The sequence below is a fragment of the Rissa tridactyla genome, chromosome 1 (assembly GCF_028500815.1).
Source record: "Rissa tridactyla isolate bRisTri1 chromosome 1, bRisTri1.patW.cur.20221130, whole genome shotgun sequence".
Lineage (NCBI taxonomy): Eukaryota > Metazoa > Chordata > Aves > Charadriiformes > Laridae > Rissa > Rissa tridactyla.
Genome location: NC_071466.1, coordinates 137,837,617 through 137,850,380, shown reverse-complemented (window position 1 = coordinate 137,850,380; position 12,764 = coordinate 137,837,617). Strand labels below are relative to the sequence as shown.

Sequence of the window (12,764 nt, the reverse complement as noted above, 5' to 3'; positions counted from 1 at the left end):
AGAAGCACTGAGAGCACAGTTTGCATCCAGAAAAGGAGAGTCCCTGGAAGACAGCTGAAGACAGGAATGAGAATGTCTTGAGATAAACATGGACCTTTTTTTCCTCCCTCTGAAATCCCAAGCCCATTTGTCAGATGGCAATGCACAAAGTTACGTTTGCTTCTGGCCCTGTTGCTCATTGTCGCTGAAGTACCCCAGGAATGTAACACCTGCCAAAAGTTTACTTAAAACGTCCTGATTTACAACAGAACTGCTTCCCCTCCAAAAACAAAAATTCCACTCTACTTTGTCCCCATCCTATCTCACAAATGCACCTCTTGCTGGCCAACAGCCCTTGGCCTTTCCTATTCCTCAAACATTAAATCATCTCAGCAAGGAAGTGCCTGGCTCTCGCCTTGCCCCCAGCTCCAGTTTTTGTTCCAATGTCAGTGATATGCCCTTCCTCCTTTGCAGCATCCTTTTGTGCACAGCTAAGCTCACTCTTCCTCCTTTCCCGTTGCCTTTGTCAGCACACATGCTTTGTAGTAGAAAGCCTGTGTACCAGGAGCATTTAATACTGAGACCCATAACAACGTGAAAAATACCCACGGCACAAATGCACTCCACTTGCCACAGTTTGTGAAACTCTGACCTTATGTTGCAGCACATTGCTGAGCAGTTCCTATACCATGAAGAGAAACATAGCACTTCCCATCAAAACCTCCACATCTATGTGTGTCATGGGAAATAAGCAAAATCCTTGACAGTGGGTGCTGGGGATAGGGGGCAGCAGGCAGGAGTAGTGTACTGTATTTAAGAGTAATTTCCTTAGGTTTAAAACAGTATCCACAAAAATGAAACCAGCAAGAGCTTTAAAAAAAAATAGAAGAAAAAAAAAGGAAATAAAAGAGGAAAAAAAAAGAAGTCTAAAGCCAGGGGGCTGTTCCATAAAAACAGAAACACCTCTTCACCCCACCCCGCACCCTCCTCAATCCAAGAACATAAGAAGCCTCGGCGCTGACACTCACGCAGGTGTGCTGGCAGTCTGATCGTGTCTTCCTCCATCCTGATCGCTCGAGGCACTGGGACATGTAGTGGTGACGAGGAAGTGTAATTTGGTACCGGGCTCACTGGAGGTGTGTAGGAAATTCTTTCCTGCTGTTGAACAGAAAGCAGGGTGAGGGGAGGGGGAGAGAGAAAGAGAGAGGACAACGTGAACTTTGGAACAGAGGTGTGAAACCAAAGGCAGGGGAGGGGGAAGTGGGTGGGAAGGAAGGAAGGAAGGAAGTACGCGCATGGTGGGGGCCAACAGCACCAGTAATGAGCCCGCTGCCCAGGGAGCCACGGAGCTTCGAACCTGGCCACGGGTGACGTGCTGCCTGGCGCTGTGGCCAGAGAGGCCAAACAGCTTTTTAGGGCGACAGGTTTAATTTTCAGAAGGTCCAGAAAGTTTCCAAGGGTCTTCTGAGAAATTTGCCGAGGGAGGAAAGGGAAGTGGCACACAAGTGGGGAGACTCTGAGGGTTTCATGTTGGTGAAAATCTGACAGCAACTCCATGATACATGCATGAATACCCTTACCCAAAGTGCCAAAAACAATCTTATGCTAACAAACCAGTCATTATCTGAGCACATTTATTAAGTATTTAACACTTTATTCCTTCATAGCATTATAAAGACAATAAACAATTAGTTTTGTCTTTGCTGCAGCAAACCATACTATCACTAAAAGCTACTCTATTTACCATTGAGTAATGTAGTATTTTCTTTTCTTGCCTAAACTAGTTACTAGCACTTTCTTTGAAGTAGTTTAACTTGCAACCAAATAAATCAGCCAGCATACAGAAAGCAGCTATGCAAGGGCAGTCAAATAGAGTTAAAGGGCAATTTGTGAATGTTGCATTAGTTTCATAATTGTCAGTGTTAGGTTTTTATTCCTGAAAACGTCTGCCAAGAAACTTAAGACTGAAATTTCATCCGATCTGACGGGAAAATTCTTACATATTCTAAGCCTGTACTCCAATCACAGCACAAATTACACACTTTGTAAATAAACATAGCCACAATTTTACAGGAGCATAAAAAAAATCATTATCATATGCTTCCCGGAAAGCAATGCTTGTTATTCCCCAAAACCGTGCTGCTGACATTTAATGATGGCAGTACAAACGGCGTGGATTTACATCCACATACACACAGAAACAAAAGGAGCTACCTTCATATCTCAGCATTTGCAGGAAAGCACATGTGCAGCTCCCCACTCTGACCCCGATCTCTGGCAAATGGAAAAGACTAACGGCGCTGGAGCAAGAGAAGGTAATTACTTCCATTACGAACCACAACGCTATCGCGGCTGTGCGGTAGGGAACTAGGCTGAGGCTGATAGAGGCACCTGCGGAACATAATGTTAGCACCCTCACTACCAGCAAAGGGAAGGAGAGGTTTGTACAACATGCGCAAATAACGAAATGTACCAAAGCAGAAAATTCTTCAGGCAGACTAGGTGACATGTCCAAAAAGAAATGGGACGTGGAGCACCTAGAAAGTCTTGCATCTCTCTGCCACCACTTCAAAGCAAGCCCAGCTCATTCTAGCACAAGGTGCTGCTATCAGCTTCCTGCTCAGGAGCTCGTGCAGAAAGAGAAGTTTCACCTCCACGTCCGGAGTCCCACCGCTATGCTATAGCCACCACTGCTGACAGTCATGTCAGAGAAGACTGACGACATGTGGAGAATAAATAGTCCACCTCAACACTAACTATCATGGGTTTAGATGGAGTGGGAAGGCAGGCCTGATTCAGTCCACCACCACTATGTTTTTATTTCTGTTTTTCTTAGCAAACAGGAATAGTCATTGAGACGTGGTGAAAGACGCACCTGCAGAGCTACAAAACTTTATTCTGCTTTCAACTTGGGCAACTCCTTCCCTGACCTGAAAGGGCTGACTGCGCTTCATGTTCCTGCGAGGTGCAGCTCTCTGTGCCCATCCTGCAGTCTCGCTGCCCATCTGCATCTTCGCACCACCGGTTCAAATACCAGTGATTCGCAATGAGACCAGATACTTCCGAGCGTTTCCTGCTGCGATCCGCAGCTCAGATAATCGAACCACACTGCAGCTGCTCATTTTGTTTATTGAATGAGATATTTATAAAAAGAGGAACGCTTCTGAAACATAGCCACACAGATGCCTGCCTCTGCAAACAGGCACCAGAGGATAGATGGGAGACCCAAAGTCCTTTTCCTCCCTCCTGCAGAACGCAGGATACAGTCCAACCTCAGGTCACGTTTCATGCTCACAAAAATACTGAATCACTGCTGCAAAGACATGGACTAAGTGGCTTCAAAGGGCCTTCTCACTGGCCAACAGCAGAAGAAAAGCGCAAGCAGAAGACGAAATTAAATCCATAACCCCATGCTCTTCCCTCAGCACTCAGGAGGTGTGGTATCAAACTAAGACACGAAGCTTACAGTACTTGCTGCCTTTCTCTCTGCACTCAGCAACCTCCTAAACGGTAACCTGATTTATACCTAGACAGTTTCATTGAGATTTACTGTTATAAATTAATACATTTGGTTCATTGTTTCCTAGTATTCATGAGAACAGGACTGTAAAAACCAAAAAGAAGTCGTGGAAATGCAGTTGCTTTTTCCACACGTCTTGGATGTCCACAGTAATGCGTGAATTGGTAATATTTGCAGAACACATTTTGCAAGGCACAAAGGGGAGTTAGCTATCTGACTCTTATTAGTGCCTTTGAAATGCCCTCTCTTACTAATCCTGCATTTTTTTCCAGCACCTTTAACCCAAATATCAAAGCAATTTACAGACATTAGGTAAGTCTTTTTCTTTTTATTAGACTCACAGACAACCTGAGTTACAGAAAGAGCAAAGCTCAAACAAGCTAAGTGATTTCAGAGTTAAGCTGTCTCAAAAAAAGGACAGCCTGTACCTCTCAAGGGCAAAACATTTAACAAGTGCATCCTAAAAGAGCAGCCCTTTTAACTGTCCTGGCCACATTTCCAAAAGGTGTGGAATGGTAATGTCACAAGGAGGTCAAGGCACTGGGCTTATGGAAAAATGAGCTTCATCCCTGTTTACAGCATGAGTCAGTAACATGGCTGGAAGCAGAACTGCAAACATCAGTCCAGTTCTGCAACCGACCTGCTTCAGCCACACGCAGCTCCTGGCCTACACAGACGTGTGAAGGCACAAGGTCACATTTGCTCCCCCAGGCTTTTTGAGGCTTTTTAGAGTCACGCTTCCAGGAGGTACCTGTTGTGCTCGCACCACGGAGAACACATTTGCTTTAATCTTCATAACTCCAGAACTGGCCAGGGCTTCTCTCTATGGGATCCATCAAACAAAAACATGTCTGGGATCCCATGCTTCTAAGGTTATGCAACCAGATGCTCTGCCACAAGGATTTTTTCTGAAAGAGTTTCCTAACCAGTCAGTTTAATATTTCCCTTTGCATTAAGGCCAAGAATAGATGGCTCAATGATAGGGCTGTTCAAGCAACAGCTTGGGAGGAAGGATAGGTAGTGCTGGTAGCAGAACCAACATGAATCTTGTGTGTACTTGAGCAAACAGCCTTGCTGCAGCTTAGCCTACTGGCCAAAGAGACTCAATCAATATGCATTTGGTGTGGTCCCTCCAGATTATTGGTGATGAGTGCTAGGAAAGAGCTTGGCATTACCACATTCCAGATTCGCTGCCTGCCAGGGGACTCTATAAACATTTAAACCCACAAGTGACCAAACGCTCAGCCCCGAACAACTGCCATCTACAAGCAACTTCAAAATAGCAGCTCCCTAGTACTTTGCCAGTAGCCACAATGAGGTGGATAAAACAGTTGGCATATTGTTTGCTGTCATCATTTCTGAAAGGCTTCTTCAGCACACAGTGAGTCAGGAAAGTTTCACCATGAAATTTCACCTTGAGTACAATAACTGAAGAGATGCATTAAGTCAACTTTTACAGAGACCCTTGGGGTTTACTCTGGTAGTGGCTGGTGCTCCAACTGTGCCGCCCAGACAACCAGCCAGGTCTGCTTAGACAGGGGCATGCTTTCACCTGCCCCATCTAGCAGGGACAGATTGAAATACATGGTTAAGAACCAAGACAAGCTATGGTTTTGTTCTCTTTATACTATAGAAGTACAAAACACTAAATATCCAGGTGCTGAGAAAACGTTAGATCAAACCATCCTGTCTTTAAAAAAAGGAAGGTAACTCAAAAAGTATATTGATCATGACTATCTAGTAGGAGTGTATGTAACACCTGACTAGACTCCCAAAGACATCAAAACACACACTGATTTCATTATGAAGAATTGGGGTAGATCCTTTACTCACAAAATCTACTTGAACAGTTAGAAAATTCTGTTAGAACACAAATAATTCATATTGCTAAAATAATAACAATTTTTTAAAAAGTCAAAATTGCAAAATTAAATTTGTAGTCACCTTTAAAAAATTCAAGTCTAAGAGTTGAGGGTGAGTGAGGCTGCAAGTAAAAACAGCTTCACTCTTTCGCTAAAATTACACCCTTCTAAACTCCAAGCAGCAGCCTTCATTGTGAACGTTCTCCAGCTTGCAGTTTCATAGTCTTTTTGTCCCTTTATTAACTCCACTCAGATGGCAGGCACAAAGGACATACATGTTTTGCAGAAACGAAAGTAAAATATGTAATAAAGCATGCTAAGCAAGCCCTCATGTTGTTCCACTTACATGACTACTTCAATAGTTGGATAGGGTGGTATGCTAAAATGACTTTTTTTAACTGATAAAGCAAAGAAACACATTACCGATGCAGCAGTTTTCAGGAAGCCAGAATGACCAACATGGTCTGCAAATACCCTACACGCTGGACATAAAAAGCAGCTGCCTCTGATCACTACGTAAAAACCTACTCCTATATTGCATGTAATTATACTACCCTGGGTGAAGTTAACCAAGAGTGAAAGCTGGCATGTCCTTGCCCCCCAGGCTGCTGGTGTACGTGTGCCACTCTGCACCTCCCTTTTGTATTTGCAGTTCAACTTCACTTCTCTAAATGGCCCAGACTCCCCCTGCTCCCCAGAGAAGCAGGTGTTACTGCAAGGTGGAGATACAGAGATCTGTGCGTTCGTAACTATTGGGAACCCAACTGTTTAAAAAAAAAAAAGACAAAAACATAAAATGGGAGAAAGTTATCTGTCCTGCCCTCACAAGCCATTCTTGCTTACTCACAGAACAGTGGCAGTGGGATGCTGCTTTAAAGGAAGCTTCCAGCTCCCTGGGTATCATCCCATCACCCTGCTCCAACTCCTCGCCTGTGGGACGTGTGCTCTGAGAGGTGTGCAAACGTTCTGGTGCCCTCTTAGATTTTTGAGGAAGACCTAGGCTTAAAGACCCCTGAGTAACATGCCCTTGCCTTGTGCAAATCCAGGTTTGAAATGTATGCTTCCAGCTCTCAGGAAAGCTGGTGTTCTAGACAGAACAGTGTACACCCCAAATCACGGAGGATGTTCAGCTCTGCAAGGACACAGGACCAAGGGCTGCTATCTCTCTCAGGAAACACGCTGAGGCAGGGAAAGTGGAAAGACAAGCCAAGGGACAAGGTAGCTGTGGGGAGAATGGGGGGGTGGGGGGCAGGGCTGGTTTTGCTACTGTGGATCCTCCTAGGAGTAGGTGCCTTGGGTACGGTAGAGGGGAAAAAACAGCCTTAGAAAAAAGAGTTGTTGAGGAAAATAAGGTGCTTCCAGGAAAGATTCAGAAGGCCCTGCACATCTGGACACTCAGCAGGGCAATGCCAGGAAACCAGCTGCAGAGTAGCACAGCGGACAACAGCAGGAGACTCGAGTAAGTTAATCATTAGGGAAGCAAGCGGGGGCAAGAGGAAAGGGAAGGAAGACATATGCAGTGTTCACCGGTGTTTTGTATGCAACACTACAGTTGGATACAAAAGTCCGAGAGATCGCTATGAGATGAGTTACAGTGTCTAACATAGGGAGGAGAGGGGAAATCAGATTCCCTAAGAGACTGTATGGCACCGGGTACACAATTAAAACATTTTGGGATTTTTGTCAATGCATACTTCAGCTTCTGCCACCAACAAAGGATCCGGCTCCAGAAAAAGCAAAGGACAGCTCTGCAGTACCAGGGTATGAATTAAACTGTCCACTTGCCTCGCTTCCCCCAGTTGCTGTCATCTTCTTAATTTCCATGGCAGACTTCTCATTTTTGATCCCATTAATATAGCAATTCACGTCAAATCTATAGCAGCATAATCAGCACACTATCAGTAATTAGAGAAATTAAAACAAACACAGCTCTCTGGAATGGACCTTATGCAAAGCAGCACTGGGAAAAGATTAACATCTCATTTCCTGTGCACAGAGAGCAGAGATTGTCTCCATGACCTTAGTGACTTTATGAAGTTCAGTTCCTCCCTGCCTCCTCCCTTCATCCTGCTTCTGACGAACCTCCCGGCACAGGGGCAGGAGATGGCTACCCTCTCACCTCTCAATTTCTACTCAAGCAAGTAAAAAAACCCAACACAGAGGTGCAGCAGTTCATCACAAAAAGGAAGGGGAAAGGAAGACAGTGGGGAAGTTCATGCTTCTCCCAAAATGATTACAGTCGCTGCTCTAATTAAGTTAAAATCTTACAGACAGCAACATTGATGCAGTCAAGTGTTTTGAAAAAGCAGATTGCAGAGGTCAATGTTGTTGTTGAAAATGCCACGACACAATTCCATTATTGTCTAAGCACTGCAAAATATCTCAAATTAGCAAATATAAATGAAGGAAAAAAAAAAAAATCTATCTGAACCACATTCTCAAAAAGTATTTCTTCGCTGAAGTCACAGATAATATGGGGGAATAGAGAGTAGAAACCGGCTGTGGGAAGATTATATCAGGTACAACTACAAGATAATACTAAGGCAAAGAGCTTAATAAGATTCAAGAAAGGATTAGTCATTTATATTAATAATAAAGAATGTTATCCATAGATATCACAGCCAGGCAGCACAAAATACATATGGGAGGCAGATTCTGGTTCAGAATTTGGAAGTGGAACTGTCGCACTCCAAAATGTGAGTAAAGCCTTACCAATTTGAAGTGGGAGACTCTTCCACCCACCCTTCTGCAGTGAGGCTCTAAGAAGAGGCAGTAAGGCTGGGACTTGGCCTACCTGACCTACTACTTCAAGGCAGAAGTCAACCATGGATTCAACCGCCTGATGTTATGAAACTGTCTGCCCCTGGCTCCTTTCCACACACAACTCCAAAATTTGCATTATGGGGTTGTCACTACAACGTTCCTCTGAAGAACTTGCTACTGACCTCTGTTTAAGCAGGGCAGGGAGAAAGGTGGGCCACCACTCTGATCCACAGGGCAACCCCTTTTGTGCCTACTACATCATGATTTTGTTAGCACACTCATTTAGCACAAAGCACCACAGAAGGCTAAGAGAGAGAGTTTATTGCACAGCTAGAAAAAAAAACAAACACGTGAGGCTTTGAAGTACTGTGGGCAGTGAGTAAGCTGCAGAGAAGCAGAGAGGGCAACAGAGAAAAACTTTCCAGGCTTAGATATCTGCACATCAAGAGATATTTCACTGCATCTTTTTTTTGTGTTCTCTTTTCTAAAACAGGGAGTGCTAGTGAGCCTCATCTCCGTAACATTCGGTGGTTGTACAACCCTGCCTGTCCGCGTGGGAATTCACACCCTGAACACCCATGATTAGAGTCATGCACTCATTTCAGTGCAAAATTCCTGGAGGCCACGAAACTAAGATGGGAAAACTAAGGGGTGTACAGGGAGCTGCCCTCTCACGTGTCATGGGAAAGGAGAATCCTAGAGCTACTCTGCAGCGTCTCAGGGCTGGCACGGCAGCACAGGTGTTTTCACGGGGTTGCGTTATGGAGCTGTCACTGTACCGGCAAGCTGCAACACTACTACGTATTCAAACACATTCAAGCATCATTCCTGGTCTTTGTACAAGGGATGAGTGCCGCTTTCTGAACATTTTTAGTGAAGCTACAAATACTATGAACAGGATCCTTCACAACTGGGGACATCAAATATTTCCATAGCGTGAACCACAGGTCAGAACTGTCACACGGACAAGGTCAACTCATTCACCGCCATGGATTATCTACATGCCCATCAGTTAAGTAGTGGAAAAATCACGGTAGAGTAATTCACATAAAAGTCATAGCTTCTTTTAATCCTCAGTCACTGCTGGAAACAAATGAAATACACGTTTTAAAAAAAATAAAAATTGTAAAAACACAATTTAAAAATACAAGAAATGACCTTTCTGGGTCCCATTGCATGGCTGGACTCTGCTCTCATCTATACCTGCAAAATTCTCCAGCTATTTTTTAAAAACAATTATTCTGGTTCTGATTTACATTAGTGGAAGTAAAATCCACATATGGGCCTCAATCTTTATCTTCTCCAGTTCAGTCACTTAAGTTTACTCTCTCTCCTTATCTACACGAAATCAGTTTGAACCTGAGTGTGAACAGTGTGTATATATGCCTGTTTGGAAACAAATTGCATCATGATATGCTATAATTATCTTATATCTGTTACAATTTGAAAATATAGGCACACCCAAAAATCAGCTACTATAACAAACTGGAAAAAAGTTGTTTATGTTTGATCACGTAGGTGCCTACCCTGGTAAGCATGAGAACGTCTCTCCTCTACAAAGAAAAGTTATCCACCACCGGAGGCACTGAGAAGACAACCCTGATTGCAGGCTTGGGTTCTGGCACTGGAAGACCGTTTCAGACCAGAGAACTGGTGTACCTACTTATTATCTTGTGAAACAACAGTTTAACCCTGCAAGGTTGACATCTTTACAACTTTCCTCATTGGCAAAACAAAACACCATTGTCATACTTAGCACCACCATGCTTTCATGTCAGCATTTCATCACACTTCAGACTTCTGGCAGATTTTCCATGAAAAAGGACATACCAAATACACAGAGAAACCTGGGGGTGCCATGATGAGGTCTAACCCTACACCTTACAGTTGCTGGTCCTAAAGGTTCAAGCAGTGCGAAAGTAAGCCAGCCTGCACAGCATGGCAGGGAGTGTACTATATATCCCCATATTCAACACCACATCTAAGTAGGTAAAGGCAACTTGCAGAGGGAATCTAGGTCAGCCCTGGAAGAGGACAGCTATAATAAGAGTTGTTCGTGAAAAAATGGGCAGATCCACTTGGGTGCTCAGGAGAACTGAACAGAATCCACAAAGAGAGAAAGACAGCCAAATAAAATACCCATTCTCAAAGACTGCCTTAATAAGCTAGTCCAAAAACAAGTGGCAATGGATGTTTGCCACTATAAAATACCAGAAGGACTTAGATTATTTGACTCCCAGCATATTAAATGCAGAGGGAGTTCCTAAAAAGGACCATACTTGTGCTGACCTTGTCTACCATACAGAAACTGGATATGGAAGAAACATCAAATTACGATCTTCCTCTCCCACTATCTTTCACCTACCCCGGCCACTTACTGCAACGTGAACAACATGAGACCAGTGTGACTGAAAAAGGAAACTCTAGCTGACAAAGGAGAGCACATAAAAAACAGCTGGTAGGATTTCACTTAGAATATTGCATCCTGCACACTTGCAGGCTCTTCATTCTGCATCATATATGTACACACACACATCTATATATGCAAGACAGACAAATTTTAAATAAGTCAGAAGGTCTAGCTGATACAGAAGGAATAAAGGAGCTACAGAGACGGAAAGAGATATGACAGATACAGCCCAACAGCCAAAAGGAAATAAAAACGGAGGAAAGGAAAGATAATCTGGAAGACATATTGCGGAAGTATGAGCTAATAAGAAGCTGTGATTAAAACGTTAAGATGCAATGAGAGACCACTGAACAAAGCTGCATTACATCAAAAGAAATAAAATCTGCAGGAAGGTCAACTTGTACAAGAATCAGGTTATTTTTTTTACAATTTATCTAACAAGCTACTTAGCAGCTTTTGGAAGGTTTCTCGAGTCATCAGTTGATGGTTATGAGAATGCAAACTAGAAGAACTGAATGTTTTGCTGATCAATGCATCAGACGCAAAATTTCACTTAGAAAAAGTAAACAAACCACCTGGGGGATAGCTTGAGGCATAGCAAAATCTTTTATTTCCTCTAAATTTCCTTCTCTTCCAGCACAGAACTGTTGGGATTGGCAGACCTTTAAGAAGAATTTTAAAATATATTTGTACAGAAACAGCTGGTCATGGTACAGCATATCTGATTCAAAAGAAGAAAAGATGAGCTTTCATATGTGTTTGAAAAGAAGCTGAATGTTGGAAGCTCCCGAGCAAGCCATCCTTTTAAGAACGGGTAGGTGACAGAAGGAGAGCAGAGCCTGAATTCGACAATATGGTCCATATTCCAGGGACAATGACAGGGTTGAGTGATGGCTCTTTATTAAATGCTTTCTCCTCCATTAATGCTGCACACTCTAATGATTTGGCCATTACCATTAACAAATCTGCAATGTCCCTGCCTGGAGCTAATAAGTAATGAACTAAGCGGGTGAATATTCTGTTGTGTAAGGAGAGCTATTAGCAATCCTTTCCCAACTGCACTGAAAACAAGCAATGCCTTCCAGGTACAACCTGTCCATGTGACAGGGTACATCCCACACAGCCCTTATTCTTTCACTCTGGAAATTCCAGCGGCACTCCCAGCACGCAGAAGGGGAACAAGAAGTGGATCACCCCCTGCATAGTGCTGCTGTGCGGGGCTGGGAGGCAGATGCAACACCACAAAGCACTGGAAAAAAACAAGCTCTGCAAGAAGAGGTTTGAAGAGGAATGGTGAGAAGGACAGGAGTCTGTTCACGGACATGCTACCGACTCTCCAAAACAAGCTGTGACATTACCACAGCCCTCGTCCCCTTGGTTGTGCCAACACGGCAATGGGATAATGCTGAGCACACAGGTCTGTCAAGCCCTGGGATGGCTAAGCACAAAAATCTCAGTTTAGCTGCTCTCCTCCTGCCATAGCTTTTCCTGTTCGTTAAGTTCAGCAATTGTTTTAATTGTTCCTTTCAACCTTTGCATTGCTTTTTGTTCTTCCTCAAATTATTATTTTGTTTTAGCTCATAGTCACAAAGCATTGGTTATGATGTTGCTCCTGGCAGAAGAGAAGCGCTGAAGTTTCACTCTGGTTATCTTTGGCTTGTTTTCACAGCTAAGCATTGCTGGTTCCCAACTGAATGGCCACTGTAGCGAGAGCCACTCCACCCTTAGCTGCTTATGAGCTGCAAATAGTTGCCTCACTACATAAGTGATAAGCTTGGGAACCAAGCCAGTTGAAATGGTCAATTTTGCAGCCATCTTTAAGAAAAAGGGGAAAGTACTAGTCCTGGGCCTGTTTTGACTCAATCTGAAGCCTTGTTCACGGTTCTCATTATTAAAACTATTTAAATATGTCCTATAATACCTTTACCACTCTCCTGCAATGAAGAAAAGCGTTATTACACTCACCTTTACAAGTGGAGGGACCAAAACATATGTAGATTAGGTGATCAGCCCATCAGGAGCACAGAGGCTGAGCAAAAACCTACTTCCTTAGAAAATAATATTCTCTCCTAAGAACTTCATTAGGATCTGAACCCAACTGTTAGGATCTGATGTTTCTACAGTGATAGCATTCAGGGGCAAACTGAACCATGGGGCCATTATCCACAGCACCAGAGAAACACCGAGCAGAGGACACCCCTGAAGAGCTCAAAGCCAAAATAGTAAAGAC

General features: G+C 43.6%; 1 protein-coding gene across 7 annotated transcripts in view; it reads right to left on the bottom strand.

Annotated features, from left to right (window-relative positions):
- Positions 1-12,764, bottom strand: part of ETV6 (ETS variant transcription factor 6) — a 143,098-nt gene that overhangs the window by 94,377 nt on the left and 35,957 nt on the right. For 4 of the 7 annotated variants that reach the window (XM_054218801.1, XM_054218762.1, XM_054218775.1 and 1 more), the window contains one exon: positions 1,008-1,137. In XM_054218801.1, coding sequence (XP_054074776.1) covers positions 1,008-1,137 — 130 coding nt within the window. Of the gene's footprint in view, positions 1-1,007; positions 1,138-12,764 lie in introns of those variants that run through there. The other 3 variants (XM_054218768.1, XM_054218784.1, XM_054218755.1) reach the window with 2 other exon arrangements.